The sequence below is a fragment of the Mixophyes fleayi genome, chromosome 1, assembly GCF_038048845.1.
Source record: "Mixophyes fleayi isolate aMixFle1 chromosome 1, aMixFle1.hap1, whole genome shotgun sequence".
NCBI lineage: Eukaryota > Metazoa > Chordata > Amphibia > Anura > Limnodynastidae > Mixophyes > Mixophyes fleayi.
In genome coordinates, this window is record NC_134402.1 from 407300740 (window position 1) to 407322305 (window position 21566).

The window sequence follows — 21566 nt, forward strand, 5'->3', positions numbered from 1 at the left end:
CACTTTTGAGAGGGAATTCCCATGCATTAGTTAGAAGCCAGACCAGCAATGATTTTGTTTGTTTTCATGCTGATGAATAAAACTAACTGAGGCTATTTAAACCAAAAAACTGGATTGTTGTGACATATTTGGCTGATTGTGTGTAAAGTGTAGCTGTCTACCCCAGGAGACAGTACCCCTAACCCGATCTTATGACAATTTGTATAGTGACTTATTGTACTTTCTGAACTGGGAGTGTACATAGAGCAGCTGTATTCATGATTTTAAAGTTTCATAAAGAAATTGCTGCTTTGGGTGTGTTTGCCAAAGACAGAAACCACACACAGCATTTGTCCGATCCATCTGTCTTTCCATTTGTACTTGATGAATAGGCCCTGCCTACATGTGTCACTTCGCTGATTGTGAAGTTATCTGCCATGAAATGTAAAAATAATTGAAGGCAAAATCTAAATGAGTTCCCAAATAAATAGCTATTGAACGAGCCACCATGCCAACTTAATTTGTAAAGGTATTAGATTTGTGAATTCCATTACAGTTCCCCATTCTTTTTTTTTTTGTTGTTGTTTTTTTATAATGAAAGGACGCTTGGTATAACATTTTGCCAGCAATCTCATGTTAGTGCAAATAGTGACAGCTTGTGAAATTTTACTCCCAATTTCATTATTTTACCCTTGGTGTAATTGACAGATCTGTCAATCAATTCATCCCTTAGATAGGATGGAATATGGGTACCCATTATCTGCTGTGTCAGTGATATGATCCCTGAGCCAATTATCATAGCCCATTATATGTTTTGCATGCAGGCATTGCTCCAAATATGATGTTGGCAAAGGTTTGCAGTGACAAGAATAAGCCCAACGGACAGTATGTAATTCCCCATGACAGACAGGCGGTTATGGACTTCATCAAAGACTTGCCTATCAGAAAGGTAAGATACAAGTCATTATTCAACCGATGACTTTCTAAATCTAGAATTATTATCGACACCAATTTATTTTGTTGCGCAGCTTTTCGGAAATGTTCCCAAAATATAGCTTTTCTACATTCTAAAAACAGCTTTTATAGCTCAATAGCTGAGCTCCTGCCTGTAATGTGTATACTTTTCAGTCATTGAACCATTATTCTTCAAAGGAATAGACTCAAAGGAATTGACTCAGTTATATAAAACCATTCCAAATATAGTTTATTGTTTATTTGGTCATGGCCTAAGGGAATGTAGTAGGCAGTAGAAATGTATTTTACATTATTTCATCATATAAAAAAAAATATTCCACCCAAAATATAAAATTTAGTTTTGGGTGGAATTGCCTAAGTTGCAATAGAATACAAAATGTTGACTCGCTAGTGCTGTGGGGATCCTGTGATCCAGCTGGTCCCCCAAAAGGCTCTATGGATCCAGTGCTGCCCTTTCTACTCCTACATTGGGAGGTGGTGTTGCATTTGCCCTCCCCAGTGCACTTGACATTATGAGATGTAATCCTTTGCCTGTATAGTGGTTCTGCCATGGCCAGCCATTGTAGCAGGAGACTCTTACTTTGTATATTTAGAAATTTAATAACCTAAAAATTGGGATAGATTACGATAAAGATGTAATTTCAATATCCAATCCCCCTAATACTGTACTTCATTGTACATCATTCCACATGCCAGTCAGTACAGAGTCTATTTATCCATTCATTGGTCCATGTCAACCCACACTGCTTTATGGGTGATTGAGACTGTGAAACAAATATGGGAAGATATTCTCAATAAATATAGTCATCTTGGTACATATGGAGCCTGACTTTAAGGAACGTAAAAGTTATTTGTTACAGATTTACAGCAATATAGCCAGAAACCAAACTATATTCTTGAATAACCAACCACATTCAGATGGTTTTCAGGATTATACATTTAATTACAATTGGTGTGTGTATTTTTCCCAATAACACCTCCTGAAATTGCAGACTCTTTGGGTTAGGACCTGTTGCTTCCCTGTATTTGCACTTTCCAACTGCGATCACTTCTGTTGATCACCCGGCGTTGGGCATTTCACCATGCCTTCCTGTTCAAACCCAAACATGCCTCAAAAACTAAACAGGAAAATTGAAATTGTTGAGCTAAACTCCAATCGTTTGTTTTTAAAGCACAGTTAGGTGTGAATGATCCCTAGGTTGTTGTGTACTTTACCTCTTGTAAAGCACATGAGAAAAATACACTGAACAAACACTGGTGGTCAGTGAGGAAAACCTTTCCTGACATTGTCCTTAGAAGTTTTTAATTCTTATTTTGTGTTTTGATGTATTTACTTTGCTTGAAAGGAGTCATTTTTAAGTAATTGATTTGGTTTTTCAAGTCCTAGTTTATCACCATTCCTGTTTCACTGGGAATTTCACAAGCCTCCAAAAATCATTTGTCATCGCTTATATTGGTGCTGTTGAAGGGAGGATTAAATGATAAGATAGATCATTTATAATTTATTTATAATTTAATGTTCCTGGCATGCATAGGGATGACAGCTTAATGAAACCCAGAGGTTTTATCAAACACAGCATGGCGATATCATGCCTGTCCGCAATAACGGTTTGTTGCACCCTGCTACCAGTTCTCTATAAGGTATTACTGACAGTGTGTGTTCATTGCTGCAGGTTCCAGGGGTTGGGAAAGTAACAGAGAAAATGTTACAAGCGCTTGGAATTACAACCTGTACTGACCTGTACCAGCAGAGGGCTCTGTTGTCGCTCCTTTTCTCCGAGATTTCCTGGCATAACTTTCTAAATATTTCTCTGGGCCTGGGCTCAACACACATAGAAAAGTAAGTAGATGTTTGTGCGCCTATATTTTCTTAACACATTCTTTATCCTTCATCACTGTCCAACGTACACTGAAAGTTGAACTGTAACACACCCTTAAATCCACACAAACATATTACTAAGTCGCTAAAAATATTAATTGTAGAAAATGCGCCAACTCCCAGACAGATCAGTAATCAATATCTGTAACTGTTTAACATTTTATAGATTGATGCCAGAAAGAAAACCACATTGTACATGAAGAGTGAATTAAATATGACAGTCCTAATAAACCCACAGCATCCTATGATATCTAGGGCTCGGGTGTTTTGGATTAATTTTTTTCCCACGTGTTTTTTGTGATTGTTCCTTTATCAACCTGTTAGATATGGGACATTTATGAAGTCACTTTAAACTAAATCCGGTGTTCAGATAAAAGCAGAAATACATATAGATAGCACTGCTGCCCAAATTACTTAAAAAAGTTCCCATCTTTTTTCTTAAATGGAATAGAAAGAGATATTAGGCGGTTGATAACACACATACATACAATCATCAACACTAACACATTCCATTGTAAGACATATTATTGTGGTGATGAATTGGTAATTTGAAAATAAATGTATAAAAAAATTAGAATTAATTCCAAATACCGTCTTAAAAAAATGGTATAAAAATAATGAAGAATGTAAATTATTGAAATGTGATTGCACCCAAACCAGAAGAAATTGAAAATATACTCTACTGTTTTCTACCCCCCCCCCCCAAGCTTAGTATTTCCTCCCCAGAGACTCCTACAATCTATATTAAATCAACCAGATTCCAGGTCACACTTATCTGAATACAAAACAGAGACTTTCTATGCTGGAGATTACACTGGGTTGGAAGCCAATTGTATGTGAGGAGTTGGAGAATCAGTGCTAGAAGGTGTGTACTCAGCACCTGATTGGAGAGCCTTGTTCATCCAATACAGTGCCCCATTCAGTACAGTCTTCTGTCCTCCAGTAGCTTGCATACCGCAGCTTTGATGTTATAAAATAATATATATCTACTATATAAATGTCTAGTGGCGTGTGTGGAAAAAAAAAACAACCAAGCTGCAGCGCCACCTGCTGGGCAGAGATATACAATGACCTATATATTTCTTGAAGGAGAAGTGACAGTTGGGAGTGGTCGATGGTTGCTGGGGGTGAAAGTGGGGAGTTTTTAACACCTTAAGTAGCTTGATGAAGATGAAGGATGAGGTGGTGACATGTGGACAAAACCACGTTAAAAAAGGGCGCTTGCGTCGGGAAGTAACGCTCTTCCCCTGAGGAGGCCTGGGCTAGGCCCAAATGCATGACAAGAACCTTTTTAACACCTTAAGTAGCTTGACTTGACTAGAATGCATGAGTATCATGCACGGGTTAACTTGTGTGTGTGTGTGTGTGTATATATATATATATATATATATATATATATATATATATCTATAATATAAATGTCTAGTGGCGTGTGTTAGTCTGTCTGTGTGTGGAAAAAATAAAACCAAGCTGCAGCGCCACCTGCTGGGTGGAGTTATACACTGACCTACTAAATTCTTAGTGTGTGTGTAAAAAAAAATTCAGAAAGGGCTGAAATTTGGTATACTAAGATGTTTTTAATTTGTTAATTTAATTTGTTAATTGGTAAAAGTGTTTATAAAGATTTTAAAAAATATATATATATTTCTTGAAGGAGAAGTGACAGTTGGGAGTGGTTGGTGGTTGCCGGGGGTGACAGTGGGGAGTTTTTAACAGCTTAAGTAGCTTGATTTGACTAGAATGCATGAGTATCATGCACGGGTTAACTGACCTACTAAATTCTTAGTGTGTGTGGGAAAAAAACCCTCAAAAAGGGCTGAAATTTGGTATACTGACATTATTGACGAGTTGAGGGGTCAAACTCATTTTCGTGAGGTAATTTTACCTCATGAACACACATGTGTACAGTGGCGGATCCAGGGGGTTGCGATCGGGGCAATCGCCCCCCCCTAGCAGGGGTTTGCTGCACAGTATGTGCAGGTCCGTTTGGCAGTGACAGTGTGCTGCCCGGCTGCTCTGATTGTGTTTTAAACACAATCGGAGCGGCCGGGCAGCACACTGTCACTGCCGAGCGGACCTGCACATACTGTGCAGCCTCAGAAGTCAGAAAGGGGGCGGGGCCTAAATCGCCCTGCCCTAACATCCCCCCGGGGAACAAACATTTTCTAGAATGCATGAGTATCATGCACGGGTTAACTTGTATGTATGTATGTATGTATGTGTGTGTGTATATATATATATATATATATATCTCAAGAAATAACTGAACATGAAGCTCAAAAACCCTGTTTTCCCTTTTCCATAAAATATTAATGTAATGTTTTCTTCCCTTGTCAGAGACGGAGAAAGGAAAAGCATGAGCACAGAGCGGTAGGTTTTATATTAAACCCATGTGTAAAATCCAATTACTGATTCAGTTAGAAAGGATTCTTTGGAGCTTGTTCATTTTGTTTTGGCATCTGCATTGTAAAACTTGTGTAGTTGTATTCCAGACAGGCATTGTATATTTATTTTTATTTAATATGTAAATAACTTCTTTTTTTAAAATAAAAAAAATGGCTTTTATTAATAAAACAAAATATGCCTACAAAATACCCCCCTATAATATTAAAGACATACATGCCCACGAGTGGCTCCAGATCATGTGCTGCCTCTGCTGTAATTGTTTAAAGTTTGTTACTTATCTGCAACACCTTCCACTGAGTTTTCTACATAGTTGCCTACTCTCCTGAAATATTCGGGAGGCTCTCGAATATTTCGGAAGTTCTCCCGGGCTACTGGGAGGGCAATGCAAACTCCTACATCCCCCCCAACTTCCCTAGTGATTTGGTTGGGAGCAGAGCTCAATGACACTATTCACTGCACTTGGCCCCAGGATCTCCTCCCCTCTGGGGAAAATGTTTATTTGCCTTATGTGAATGAATAAAATCATTGGTAATGAGTATCTTTTTATTTCTGTACTGACCTCTATCCACTCCTGTTCTAACATCCACAAATAACATAAAAGGGGCGAAAACTGACTTTCGCATTTTAGTTTAAATCTCAAGCAGACTTGTTTGCTTTTACTTTGTGCAGTCCAGATAATATGACACCACATTGCTTAAAAAGCCAGTAAAGCCAGTTTTTGACAATGATAACATCAAGGAAGCGTGTTACTGAGCTGCATAATATATGTGAAGTAACTGGAGTGTTTTTGTTTAACTAAATACACCAATCAGCTACAACATTAAAACCACTTGCCTAATATTGTGTAGGCCCCCTCGTACCACCAAAACAGCTCTGACCCGTCGAGGCATGGACCCCACAAGAGTCTGGAAGGTGTCCTGTGGTATCTGGCACCATGACGTTAACAGCAGGTCCAGGGTCATTCCGTGCCAAATCATCACAGCCTCCAACTTGACCATCTCAGATATTCGTGAAATTTGGTAGGATAGTACATGACTTTCATATGTAAAATTTTAGCCCTCAGTGATACACGGTGTTCATGCAACAGGGTTGCAAACATGTCAAAAAATGTAAAATTTATGCTTGTCAGGTCAAACAAAACTAATCATAACTTTGCTTCTATTTGTGGTAGAACTTTCATGTTGGTCTTGTTTTGAAGCTAAGAGTCCCTAGTTTTCATAAAAAATAGTTTTATATTTAAATATTGACTTCTACATTTCAGGGTGACATCATTTGACCTTTGACCTTGAATTAGAGATGCTCGAGCTCTGTACTTTGCCGCATCCTTGGATCTAAATTGAGGCAGAACATCATCGTTGCGTTGTCAGATCTCGCGGGTTTTTGATTCCATCAGTACCTCCCTCCCCAGGAGATCAGCACCATTGCTCACACAGAAACAGGAGGGGTAGCGGTGTTCTTGTCACTTGACAAAAATTTACTGGAAATGACTGGACATTATTGTTATTGAGGTTAAGAATAATGTAGGAACAAAAAAAGCTGATTCATGTTTGCAACAGTGTATCACTCGGGGCTAAAATCTTACATATGAAAGTTACCTTATGTCATCTACCATGCTACCAAATTTCACGAAAATCTGAGATAGTTGGGTTGAAAAGTTACTTTTTTTTTGTGGTGAATTTGGCATGGAATGACCCTCCTTTAAGTTGCGAAGTGAGACCTCTGTGGCTCGAAATCGTTTTTCCTGCACATCCCACAGATGCTCGATCAGACTGAGATCTGGGGAATTTGGAGGCCAAGTCAACACCTTGAACTCTCATGTTCCTCAAACTATTCCTGAACGATTTTTGCAGTATGGCAGGGTACATTATCCTGCTGAAAGAGGCCACTGCCATCAGGGAATTCTGTTTGCCTGAAGGGGTGTACATGGTCTGCAGTAATGTTTAGGTAGCTGGTACATGTCAAAGTAACTACATGAATGCCAGGACCAAAGGTTTCCCAGCAGAACATTGCCCAGAGCATAAATAGTGTCTCTGCTGGCTTGCCTTCTCCCCATAGTGTATCCTGGTGTCCTCTTTTCCCCAGGAAAATGATGCACACGACCGTCCTATTGATGTAAAAGAAAATGTGATTCATCAGACCAGGCCACCTTCTTCCATTGCTCCATGGTCCGGTTTTGGCACTTACATGGCTCATTGTAGGCGCATTATGCCGAAAGACAGGGGTCAGCATGGGTACTCTGACTGGTCTGCGGATACGCAGCCACATACGTAGTAAGCTGCGATGCACTTTGTGTTCTGGCATCTTTCTATTATAACCAGCATTACCTTTTTCAGCAATTTGTGCTATAGTATCTCTTCTGTGGGATTGGACCAGACAGGCTATCTTTGGGTGCCCATGACCCTGTCTGCTGGTTCAACGATTGTCCTTTTTTTGGACCACTGTTGTTAGGTACTAACCACTGCATATCCGGGAATACTCCACAAGACCTGCTGTTTTGGAGATACTCTGACCCAGTTATCTAGCCATCACAATTTCACCCTTGTCAAAGTCATTTAGATACCTATACTGCCTGTTCACTTGCTGCCATCGACAAATTCCATTGTAACGAGATAATCAATGTTATTCACTTCACTTGTCAGTGATTTTATTGTTGTAGCTGATCGGTGTCCACCATTCTCTCTCTGACTGCTCTGCAGTAGGCTGCAGGAGGGAGGTGGTTCCGTAAGTAGACAAGCAGAGGGTGACTGACAGCTTGTCTGAAAGGCACTGTCTGGGTTGAGCCATACACAGGGGTAGCTGCAGTCACAGTTGTTACATTATCTGCTCTTTATAGCTTTTTGACCCGTCAGACACTACAAATGTCCTAAATATGTGAGAGGTGTAGGCTATAAAGGAGTGAGAGCTACAGTAAAATGTCAGGTTAACGCTGAACAGTGTATTTATAACCTTCATGGTTCATATCTGAAAGTCAACTTCCACAAAGTGTTTGATTACTATAGTTTACATTTGATTTATATCTTTTTCATATTGATAGCCTTTCCTTAGTTTAGTTAGTTACTCACTAGTCTTTTGATATTATTCATTGATCTATGACTAACCCTTTACAGGTATGACTGTGATATGCAGCTATTGGGTTTATAGGAGGGGCAGTATTTCCTTTACCTTTGCTATCCATCCTGTAGTAAACCAGTGTTAAGAAAATGAAATGTTTCTTGTACCATTTGATTATGGTAATTAATAGTGGTGGAAAATTATATTTCCTAATAAAGCAGCAAACCAGATGAAGTTAAGAACTGACCCTACTGTTGTCCCTTTACACCCTCAGTTTAGTATATTCTTCCCCTGAGACTTCGAAATACAAATTAGGTGTATTTTGTTAACTTAAATCACAATCACTTTGTCAGGCTATCATCATCGCCATTTATTTATATCGCGCCACTAATTCCGCAGCGCTGTACAGAGAACTCATTCACATCAGTCCCTGCCCCATTGGAGCTTACAATCTAAATCCCCTAACATATACACACACAGACCAAGAGAGACTAAGGGTAATTTAGTCAATTAACCTACTAGTACGTTTTTGGAGTGTGGGAGAAAACCGAAGTACCTGGAGGAAACCCACGCAAACACAGGGAGAACATACAAACTCCACACAGATAAGGCCATGGCACAGAATCGAACTCGTGACCACAGTGCTGTGAGGCAGAAGTGCTAACCACTAAGCCACCGTGCTGCCCACTGGCTATAAGAAGAATGTTGGTATTTACCATTTTCTCTTAAATTTTTTTGCTTCTTGCTGCTATTGATGATTTCTAATTCTATACAGTGCCATGGACTACCATGGCAATCACAGTTACATGGTACATAGTGAGAAGAGACACTTCGGAACACCTTCCTGAGATCTGTCTGCACAGTAAATCCCTCCACCTCCCTCTCCTTCTCCCCCATCTTCCATCACATGACATGCTGAGACCTATGAGCCTGTGGCACTTTATTTTGTTAACATTGGTTTAGCTAAAGTAATACAGTGTTCTCACCAGCACCTATTTTCTTGGAGACTTAGAGTCCTTTTATAATATAATAAACCATTGTTTCTCCTATTAGAACAGGCACTATGTGAGCAACACAGCCAGCAGTGTGTGTGTGTGTGTGTGTGTGTGTGTGTGTGTGTTAGACCACTGACCAGGGCCGCCGAGAGGGGGGGGGAGCGGGTACTAATTACCCGGGCCCGGCATGTCAGGGGGCCCGGCCCGGGCCCTTGCGCTGCTGATTTTTTTTAATTTTTTAATTTTTTTTTTCAAAACGTTTTTTTTCCTTTCCTTTTTTTTTTTTTTTTTTGGCGGGGGGGGGGGGGGGGTGGGGGGGGGGCTCGGTCGTTGGTGGGGGGAGCAGGCTAGTTTAAAAAAAAAAAAAAAACATACTCACCTGATCGCGGAGCCGGCATCCCTCCTCTCTGCTGCTCTGTGCTCTATTCAGACTGTCTGAATGCTGGGTGTGATGTCATCATGTCATGCCCAGCATTCAGTCAGTCTGGAGCAATGGAGCACAGAGCAGCAGAGAAGACCAAGAGAGGAGAAAAGGTAAGTGAAGGGAGGAAAACGAGGGGGGCACAGAGGGGTTAAAAAACGGGGGGGGGGGGGGGGCAGCATGACAGAGGGGTTAAAAAATGAGGGGGCACAAAGGGGTTAAAAAACGGGGGGGCAGCATGACAGAGGGGTTAAAAAATGAGGGGGCACAAAGGGGTTAAAAAACGGGGGGGCAGCATGACAGAGGGGTTAAAAAATAAGGGGGGGCACAGAGGAGTTAAAAACGGGGAAGCAGCATGTCAGAGGGGTTAAAAAATTAGGGGGAGCACAGAGGGGTTAAAAAATGGGAAAGCAGCATGACAGAGGGGTTAAAAATTGAGGGGGGAGCACAGAGGGGTTAAAAAATGGGAAAGCAGCATGACAGAGGGGGTGAAAAAATGAGAGGGGCACAGATGGGTTAAAAAACGGGGCAGTATGGCACAGTGGGGTTAATAAACAGGGGTCAGCATGGCACAGTGGGGTTAAAAAATGGTGGGCAGCATGACACAGTGGGGTTACAAAGGGGGGGGGGAGGCATGGCACAGTGGGATTGAAAAAGGGGGGGAGCAGCATAGTATAGTCTGATGAAGGGGAGCCAGATGAAGGGGGCAAAAACAGCATGGAGGGCACAGTGTGATCATAAGGCATGGCGATGATGAAGGGGCACATTATTGTAATATTGGAGCTGGAGGAAGGCCTAATTATTAATCGTGGGTGCTATTGATTTAACGCTGGGGCTGGCTGTAATTTTCTAAATGTAGCCATTTTTTTTTCAAAATAGGTCCTTCAACATTCCTGGATCCGGACAAGCCACAACTAAAGAAAGCAGCAGCCACAGGTGGAGAAAGTGAGAAGAACAGGTAGGAGAGAGCAGCACAGTGTGTGAAATGTTGTGATTCTAGTAGGGACAATACCAATTTTTGGTGAATGTTGTGTCCAATGTAAGGTGTAGGCCAAGACTGAACTGTTTGTGTACACACTGCATTGTTTGTATACTACCCTGTGGTGGTAGATGTCCTGAAAGTCAGGAGTGCTTGAACATATGTGACGCTCCGGCGAATTGAGAGCCTAGTGGTTTTTATGTTAGCCACGCCCCAATGGCACGTTTGCCACGCCCCCAAATGCATGACCGCACCTCCCAAAATTTTTGCACTGCCGTTTGGCTAGCCACACCCCTGAATATATGACCATACACCTAATCTTTTTTGCGCCGCCGTAAGGCGGCGCAAAAAAATTTTGGGGCTTACTTCACTATGAGGGGGGCCCCATGAATTTGTTGTACCCGGGCCCTGAATTCTTCTTGGCAGCCCTGCCACTGACCACCAGTCCTGGCAGGTGTGGGCAATAACCTCCAACATTTTTCAATATTATTGTAAAGTATTACACTTCCCCCTTCCGCCTACTTTTTAATGCCACCCGGCTGACAAAATTTTCTGGGGAGAACACTGTAATAGTATTGCTGGCCCTCCTATCAACTAATAGATGCATTTATGAATAGTGGGGCACTGATGACAAGTCGATGGAACCCATAGCAACTGATTATAGATTTACATTTCCTTTTAGAAACTGTACAAAAACAATAACTCTAAACTTATTGGTTCCTATTATTTTGTTTTAGCACATTTATCTGTCAATCAAGTTTTCATAAATATTTTACATATTATATTAAAATTAAACTGTTATAAAATGAGATGCTTGTCCAAAATCTTAGAATATGAAGAATAATGCGTTTATTATTTTGTAGTGTGGAATAGGTTTACAAAAGAAGGATCAAGGGCCCCTTCAGTAAACAGAACAACGTTATGGCTCATACAATCATGACCCTAGATTTACACAGTTTATCATTTCCAGTTATGTAAAAAGTGTGAGTGTATTTCTGATGAGCACAAAATAGCAGCTATCTGCACATACTTATACATGCCAGTGTGTAGATACTGTCATGACTGCTGGCAAGATTATATTTAGAGAATTACTGTGCATTAATGATCTTATTGTATGTTAAACATTTTAAAATGTTTTTGTCTTGATTAATTTCAGGACCTTTAGCGAGATAAATGCAACAGAGGAGCAGTATGAATTGTGCCGGGAACTCTGTAAGGACCTAGCTGAAGATCTCCGTAAAGAAGCTCTAAAGGTTTGTATAACATCATGTTCTGAAGCATTGTTTGTTAGGGACTGCAGCTATGTCTGACATGGTGAGTTACCAAGTAGGCAGATTTGTTTGTCACTGACAGTCTTATGAAAGTTATGGTCGTGTTCCAGCTATAATAGCGGTGTAATTATACCGTGATATTGTGACCAGGAATGGAGCGAATGGTAAACTTAGTCAGTGTAATATGACAGTGATTAGGTAACACAGATCTCCTGCCACACCATATCTAAGAAATGTCTTGCAGCACATTAGAATCAGTATGGTGTGACGCAGAAAGAGCGTTCTCCATTCACTTTTATAATGCGGTCACTGGGTGTATCACATTGCAGTTTCCTGGTCATAAACTTGCAGCACTATGAAGTTCCCTGCTAATACTGCCTACGGCTGTCGGCCCCTGTGGCTGCTCCCCTATTTTTGATTTGGAGCATGTAGGATTGCTGGCATAATATAACAAAATATAAATGGTAAGACTCCCTTGTAGCAGTCTCATGGGTATTGATCTCCATTTCTTGCTCGATTGGATGACCTCAATTTTTAAGTGTGTTGGGATAGAGCAACTATAGGTAGAACTCATGTAATTGTTAAATGAAAAGCCAGATCACACCCATGTGACTTGGTAGTTTGCTCGGGTCATAAAATCCATCCCATAATTCCTTGTAGGTCTCTGATAAGATAAAACATTTACAGGAAGTTTAATTTTAACTTGTCCTGTTAAGTTAGGAGTTTTAACTCTGGCAACAGAAGTACAGTAAGTTGAAGATTTGGAGTGGGGGAACAAAGAGTTCTTAGAAAAATAGAAAACAGTAGTTGGTCATCGGGAAGTTCACAGCAGCTCAGTGTATATCAGGAGATTAATGTTCATCTTGAGAGAGACATTTCATCTGTCTGTCTGTGATTATCAACATTAGGCCTGCTCAGAGTCATGACATGGGCAAGCAGGAAGCCATAGACTGGAGGTTAGAAAATGGATGCCGCAAGTAGATAATGGATGCCCAAAAGTAGTGGTATGAGACTTGCAGGGGCGGGCTGGGCCAGGGGGCATCGGTCCCTTGGGCCGCTCAGTCTGACCCCTGTTCGGGCCGCCGGTGGATGCATGTTTTTCTTTAATATTACCTGCGGCCGTATCACAAAACAAGCGATGTGGCCGCATCACATGAGATGTGATGCGGTAGCCTGTGTGCCCCCCAGGCTGTACTGTGCCAGCCCGCGCCTGGAGACTTGTAATTAAAGGAAGATTGTGGAATGAAACACGCCACTATGTGAGACATCCAACTTTAAATTCATACTTTCAGCAAAGCAAAGGGTCATCTACTACAATGCTTCTCTGAATGTGCAACATTCTGGAAGGTTATTTTTAAGGAGTGAAGAGAGCCAACATAACCTAATTGGTAATGCAGATGCTGCCTATGAAGAAGCATTCTTATCAGGACAAGCATTATAAAAACAGAACATGGAAACTTATTGTATTATTAATTGTTATAGTGAATAGAAACATTGCACGCAATCATAATTATTGTTATACGTATAAATAAATATTAAAGGTTCAAACTGATTTGTCAGCCAAGTAATGTACTTTATTTTAGGAATATAAAAACATCTTTTAGATTTGTGTAATAAAGTTTTAATTGGAACAGTCTATATATGACTTTTGAATAGCCTATTAAAACAGAGAAGTAAATAGGCCTGCTAAAGGCATTGAAGAAGTTTATATATCTTGTTATACAACAGACATGATTCTCCACTGAAATTTGTTTGCACAATCCTGTGAAATATTTGGCATAGCTGTATTAGTCCAATTGTATTAATATATCCAATTGTATTAATATACAAAGTAGAGTAATATTTAGGGGTACTTATTTTGACTAACCAAGCAGTAAGGAATCTGCGACTTTCAGGTTGCATACAGCGTCTTATGGCTTCGAGTATGGAAGGAGGCTAATCGGTGTCAGAGATTAGCAAGAGGGAGATATAATAGACAGGTTCCTCCTGCCTGCTCTTTAAGCAATTGACGCCTCAAAATGCCTTGCATTCTGGAGCACCAGAGAGCTTGGCTGCGCAGAGAGGAGGGACTTTCCCTCTGAGCAGCCGTGGAGCCGACAGAAGAAGTAGAGGATGAAAGTAGTGCAGGAGAACTAGCTGGCCCAAGGTATGACCGGCTGCCCCACATTTATAACGAAAAAGTTAGCTTTTAAGATATTTAGAAAACATGAATATTATGTTTCCTAAATGAGAACATTTGCAGGTATGTCCTTATTCGCATAAAGGACAAACAAAGTAGCCGTAAAGACGTGAACCAGCTATAGTGAATCAAAAATTAGTAACTCCACACTAGTGCTGCTCAAGCAAGAGCGTGGGCATGTACATAATAAATACAGCGAGTCAGTTTGAGTTACTAATAAAAATTTATTATTCCAGTACATTATCCTCGATTATGGCAATATGCTCTGCATTTGCTCTCTTGCTTTGGGGGCAGTCTATGTTTTGGTATATGGGAAAAATATAGACTTGTTTAAGGTTGCAGAAAACGGACCAGCACATGGAAGATCAGCTGAGGCTGCAGACATCAGAGCTGGAACAGAACATTAAATTCCTAGCACAGGAAACAGGAACAAAAAAAGTGAAAACCTGTTTTATATGTGTGATTTGTAAACTTGTTTTATGTTCCAATAATAGAGTTGAAAGTAATTTAGTAATGTATTCTTCCTCTCAAAGTTTAATTTTGTGCTACAAAAGTATGTCCTCTATTTTATTATTCAATAAAGACATCTAAAATATATATATATATATAACATAGATGTCTTTATTGAATAATAAGAGAGAGAATATACATATGTGTGTTTGTGTATAGATGCTGAATGTATACAGTTAAGCAACCTGCAATACAACATGCAGCCTTATGAGATCCTTCGAAAATAGCAGGTGGCCTTCTGATTAGGAAAGGTTTCCCCACCTCTGGACTAACTGTTCAATTTCCAAACAAGCTTTCGAGAGATGCTCTTTTCCTCAGGGCAAACAGTACTAAAACAAATTCTTGCCAACCTGTATGCAGTTGAAGGATAATCTGGCTTGAAGGGAAGTGTTAAAAGGATTGGTACAATATTCATAGATTCTCATGTGTAGGAAGTGTTATGATTGTGTCTAGTATACATCAGAGCATTCTAATTTTAAAGTTGTGATGATAAACACAATGTTGTTTGTGAAAATAAGGAGAGGAAAAAGGTAGAAAGCTAAAAATATTCATTTGCTTCTCCAAACTGTTTGATCACCAATAATATTTTAGAAAACCAATGTCATTATTTTTATTCAAAAGGTTCTCTTTTTCTGCATCACCTGCTATTAGGGGTTGTAGCTTTGTACTTATTTTGCATGTGCTTTTAAGTGTGGTGACTAGCGGAAATATCCAGCCAGCACATTGAAGTGTTTATTTCTTATGGATCAGAACTTATTTGGTGGTATCTAGTTGCCTGGTTGTATATTATTGGTTCCTCACTGTGTTTGCTGAACCTGTCTGTGGGTTTCTAGTATGTATTTTTCCATGTCGTAGGGTTATGGTGGTGTCCAGTGGTCGGCATCTGCAGAGCATTCCATTTCTAACTCTGTTGATTAGAATGTATTACATTATTTGAGCATTCTAATGTTCTTACCCATCTGTCAACATTCCGGATGACTTCTTTTGTAAAGTGCTCAGGCATCTCTCCTCTACGTTCGCCATGGAGAAGATTGTGTACTCTGGTCCCATTTTACTTCATATTGCCCAAGAGCTGTCCTCTGTCTTTATTTTAGTAATGCTTAACCTGATAACAAGAATCTCTTAAAAGCTTGTCTTGAAAAACGAATTGCTAGTCCAAATTAAAAAAAAGTTTTATCGAATTGTACAATAATTTATTTTGTAGAATTTCCATGTGTGAAAAATATTTTCCAGGTTCTCATCCAGGAAAAGGGATTTTATTTATGTTTTACATTTTTCCTTCTTTTCCTGTTTGAGTTGTTTTATAGATGTTCTTGTCCACAGTTATTTCCTGCTTTGTCTTGGGGATCAGGAGCTCGTGTTTTCTAAGCATTTATTAAATTTTAGCAGTAGTAGTTTGGCATCTGCTCAAAGTGGCAAGAGTTCAGTCAATGGGTGGGACTCTCATATCCCATTATGAAGCTTACTAACCTGTATGTGAACTTTCATCCAGCTGCCAAAAACAACACACTGAATCCTTTATAGGATTATAACTAGACTGCCTCTTCCTTTATTATAGGGTAGAACTGTTACACTGAAACTGAAAAATGTCAAATTTGAAGTCAAAACCAGAGCTTCTACTGTTTCCTACGCGGTATCTACAGAAGAGGAAATCTTTTTTGTTGCCAAGGAAATTCTTAAGGCGGAAATTGAATTGGCTTCACCAGAACCTCTGCGTCTTAGGCTGATGGGTAAATCTTAAGTTTAAACATTAATGCGTTGAAACAATCCACCTAAAATGATCATTTTCATACATATTGTAGGGTACATGTACAAAACTCTTACAAGCTAGTGTGTAGAACTCTGCCTTGTTTCTTAATCTGTTCTTCTTTATTTTATGCCCATATGATCTCCCTTATTGCACATGGCTGTAGAATATTTTTGAGCTTTAAAAATAAAGGATGAAATTGAGACTTGTAAGGTCATTTGCTACACTTAACCTTTTCACTGCCATAGGTGTGTGCTGGTTTTACATCTCAGGGAGCCCTCACCATATTTCACTTTTTTTTGTGCTGGGCAACTTTCTCCTGCTACGAACGATTGTTTTATTCTTTTCTCTGCCACAGCAATTATTTTTTTTTTTTTAGGAAAGGTATAGCTCTCTTTTAGTGCCTTAGTTACTGCTCTTTGATTCTTCTTTTAGCAATCTTTACCCAGTTAATTCAACCAAAGTTTGTCCTCCCAGATTACTGACACATGTTAATCAAGGGCTTCCAAAAGAAAGAGAAGTGGTTATTTATAAATATCAGAGAAAACCGCCTGGGTGTAGAATTTACGCAGGTGGTAGTGCCGCCAATGTAATTCTTCATCTGTTGTGGGGAGAGGGTTACGTTGCGTCTCCCATCTAGCAGGCGTGTAGAAGCGCTTTTCCTGTGCTGTTCCACACAGAAAAGTAAAATATAAGAGAGAGGTTAAGAGAGTTAAGTCACGCAAAACTTCATTTGTCTGTATCATTTTATTTATTTTAAAATACAGTTGTATCTGCTTACTGTTAAACCCCTTAAAAATCATCACATGATTCTTTGAAACTAATATACATATCGTAGCAAAGCGCAATGTGTAACACAAATCTCATCGCAACTCTGACACTGAGGAGCTGCCCTCAGCAGCTTCATATGTAAAGAAGCTGCTAGTTGTTTCTCCTTCATGTCAGAGGCTGGAGCTCATTCAGTGTTTTAGGTGTCCCCTAACTATTGGTGCCCTAGGCTTTATATAAAGAAAGTACCCGCGGCAGGTATGTCTTCTCTGTAATCACTCACTACTGGTAGTGTTAGGCTGATAATGGGGTGCGCTTCCAGAACAATTAGCACTATATGGACCAAAAAGAGAAACAAAAAACTTATGTTACTGGAAGCACATTACATCTATTACCAGTATTAGACCACAAATTCTGTATACACTTAAAACTATTATTCATTTAATTAGTTAATTAATATAGTACTGAACTATCCCAGGCAAAATATAGTGGAGATAAAATTAATAAGTGATCAAAGATTTGAATAAAATTATATGAAAGATTTAAAAAAGGGGGAACAAGAAAAAGCCCCCTGTAGGTTCTTGATTGTCTCTTAATACTGTTGGAAAACTTCTGGTATAATATTTACCTTTTGCAATTGTTTCATTCCAAGGTTCTTATTATTATTTAATTAAAAGTGGGGTTATGGAAATCATATTATTGCTTGAAATGTAAAGTGTAATATTTCTCTCCAGACTTCTTATTGTTAGTTATAAGATGGGGATATATTTATTAGAGGCCATTATCACCATATGATTTCATATTCTCTGTCCTGAGTACCTACGTTCATAATAAAATTATAGCCTTTATCACTGCTGTTCGCTTATATTTAATTTATTCAAACATTGATACATCAGTTTCTTAGGTCATTATAATTAGGGCTGTAGTTACTGTTATTATTACATATTATGTCATGCTTATAGCAGATCTCAGGCGTATCTTCATTACAAGAGTTCCATCTCATGTATTGAGCTGTTATCCTTATTGACTTTGTAATTAAGAGCTGTCAAGGCTGCAATTTTACATCTCTCATTTTTACTCTTTCCTTTTTATGGTCAGTGGTAAACCCATGTTTATGATTGTAACAATTCTCTGGATCAGCGATAGACCCGTATTTGTAATTATAACAGTTCACTCGGTTTTTCCAACGTATGTATCTAATAGCTGGCAGGGCCATCTTAACAACATTATGGGCTCTCGGGCAAAGCAGTGCACCGGGGCCCCTAGATATAGGTATAGATGTATACAGATACAGATGTAGATATATAGAGATAGAGATAGAGATAGATAGATGTACTTGCTAAGTGACCCTTGTAGGTTTTTTTTGCAGGCTTTTTTCTTTTGCAGGATTATTTATTCTCATTAAGAGCCGTGCCTATGGGGCCCCCTTGCCCGTGGGGCCCCCGGTCAGATGCCCATCGTGCCCAATGGAAAAGATGGCCCTGATAGCTGGTGTCCAAGATGCCACGTAATACATTTAGTTAGAGCGTCAGATGACCCCCTCTTCTACACCTTATTTGGCGATTTGATGTTTCTGCACTACGAGTGTAACTCATCTTATCAACCTGTATTTTTTTTTTTACCAGGACACTCACTAAATTCAGCCACACTGAAAGCGCTATCTGCTAACCATGTCAGATGTGCGGCTGCGTTATTAGTCAGTAGCTTTATGTTGTTCAACGCTAGATGGCTGAATTTGGTGAGTTTGGTGAGTGTCCTGGTAAAAGGCTGATAAGATGAGTTATATTCGTAGTGGAGAAATATGACATCTCCAGATACGATGTACAAGAGTTCATCATCTGACGCTCTAAATGTTTTACGTGGCATGTCGGACACCAGCTATTAGATACATACGTTGTAAAAACCGGGTGAACTGTTATAATTACAAATATGGGTCTATCGCTGATCCAGAGAATTGTTACAATCATAAACATGGCTTTACCACTGACCATAAAAAGCAAAGTGTAAAAATGAGTGGATATGTATAACTGCAGCCTTGACAGCTCTTAATTACAAAGTCAATAAGGATAACGGCTCAATACATGAGATGAAACTCTGCTAATGAAGATACGCCTGAGATCTGCTATAAGCATGACATAATATGTAATAATACCAGTAACTACAGAACTAATTATACTGCCCTAAAGAAGAAACTGATGTATCAATGTTTGAATAAATTAAATATAAGCGAACAGCGACCGGCAGTGATAAAGGGCTATAATATTATTATGAACGTGGGTACTCAGGACAGAGAATATGAAATCATATGGTGATAATGTGCTCTAATAAATATAACCCCATCTTATAACTAACAATAAAAAGGTAACTCTAAAAAGGTAAATATTACACTTAAATTTCAAGCAGTGTTATGATTTTAATAACCCTGATTTGAATTAAATAATAATAAGAACCTTGGAATTAAATAACTGTAAAGGGTAAACATTATACCAGAAGTTTTCTAACAATATTAAGAGAACATGAAGCACCTACAGAGATATCAACTGCCCCTTTTTTTTTTTTTTTTATCTATGTCACATAATTTTCTTATCTTTGATCACTTATGCATTTTATCTCTATTTCGCATGGAATAGTTCAGTACTATATTACTGAACTAATTCAATGAATAATAATTTTAAGTCCATACATAAATAAAGAATTTACTTTTTAAAATAATAAGCAAAAGACAGATGGATTTGTCTTCCAATATTGGCGATAAATCTAATGTGCCTCTGATACCAGAACTTTCTTGTTCCTCTTTTTGGTCAAGCACCTATGTTGGTCTAATAGGAGTGCCGTCCCTGAATATATGCTATTCTGTATGTTATTACCATATTTGACATCACCTTGAAGTACTATTCTAACATAAACACTCTGTGCTTTGTCTTTATATGGTTTACAGAACTGTTCTGTCACTTTTACTATCATTTCCATTACTCTGCATATAGCTTGTCGCCTGGTTTGTAATCTTATTTTTATTTTAATATTTGAAGGTGTGAGAGTTTCAGGATTTTTCTCTGAAGATGACAAAAGACATCAGAAAAGTATTACTAGTTTCCTGTGTAGAAATAAGCCCCCTGAAGCTACAAACAGGACGTTCTCATCAGAAATGTCGGACAAAACCGTCCAGACCACTCAGGTTCCCGTTCCCCAGAGGGAGAGTTTCTTCAACCAGAAGCGAGCAGCTAGACAGCTGGAGATGCTTGAATGTTCCACTAGTCGCGAGGTCCCTAGCGGAGAACGAAACGCCACACTTGTCTCATGCGAGGAGCGGGAGGAAAAGGACAAGGTGGACGTTATTTCCCCAGAACCAGATTTCACGTGTCCAATTTGCCTGATGAAGCAAACTCATTGGGATCTGGGGGAATTTAATAAACATATTGACAGATGTTTAAGTAAATCACCAACTTCTGATGATAATGAAACCTCAAACAAAGGCCAAAGCGAGCTTGTTGGGACAAGTGAAGGCTCTTTGGAAGGACTGTGTAATGATGACAATGCAAACAATGTTAAAAACAAAATGGTGACAATAGCACCATATGATGACTTGGAAGACTTTGTTATTGATAAAAACATGATCTGTGCTATAAGGGAACAAGACTTAAAGATGAGCCATAATATTTATATTGATGAAGTAACATGTGAGAGTCCTTTAGAAAATATTGGCTTAGGAAGTCCAGAAGGATTTAAAGCGCTTGATAATTGTGAAGCCCCTGTACCACCAAATCCATCAGTCTCTCTGGGAGATTCCACTTTGATCTGCCCAGTGTGCAACTTGCAGCAGGATACAACAGACCTTGCAGTGTTTAACAGACATGTTGATGTTTGTCTCAGCAAAGGGATTCTGGAAGAGCTGAAAGAGGCTACTGTGGACCTGGATAAAAATCACACAATCAAAAATGTTCAACAAAATGGTGAGTGCCCTAACGCCTGATTAAAGGAGACACCAAACTGTTTTGTTCCATTCACATTCTCCAATTGATGAAATGATTTGCTCCATTATGGTTGAAATTGAGCACTTCTGAATACCATTTTACTTAGGTGAAGCAGGTTTCAGCCAAACCTTATGAATTACATTTTCAAAGAAACTAGTAGGGGCATAATTTTAACGTAAAAAAATATATTTAGGTTAGAGATCCATATTAAAGAAAATTGCTCTTAAGTGTTTTGTATTCATGAGGCTCAAATCCTAAATAGCAGCGAGACTTGTATTTTTCCCTTTCATTTTTTGTAGCCACATCCATCTGTGGTATTCGTGCTTTGGCTTCGATCGCCCAATTAAATCACATAATTAGGTGATACAGTCATCAGGTGATATCTCATTATTATAGTGGGTTCATCCTGTCTAGCATTCCCTATTTCTCTGATGT

General features: G+C 39.2%; 1 protein-coding gene across 1 annotated transcript in view; it reads left to right on the forward strand.

Moving 5' to 3' along the window:
- Positions 1-21566, forward strand: part of POLK (DNA polymerase kappa) — a 79095-nt gene that overhangs the window by 37061 nt on the left and 20468 nt on the right. Inside the window, exons 8-13 of the mRNA XM_075181999.1 lie at positions 804-928; positions 2628-2794; positions 5171-5203; positions 11842-11938; positions 16204-16375; positions 20190-21110. Coding sequence (XP_075038100.1) covers positions 804-928; positions 2628-2794; positions 5171-5203; positions 11842-11938; positions 16204-16375; positions 20190-21110 — 1515 coding nt within the window. The remainder of the gene's footprint in view (positions 1-803; positions 929-2627; positions 2795-5170; positions 5204-11841; positions 11939-16203; positions 16376-20189; positions 21111-21566) is intronic.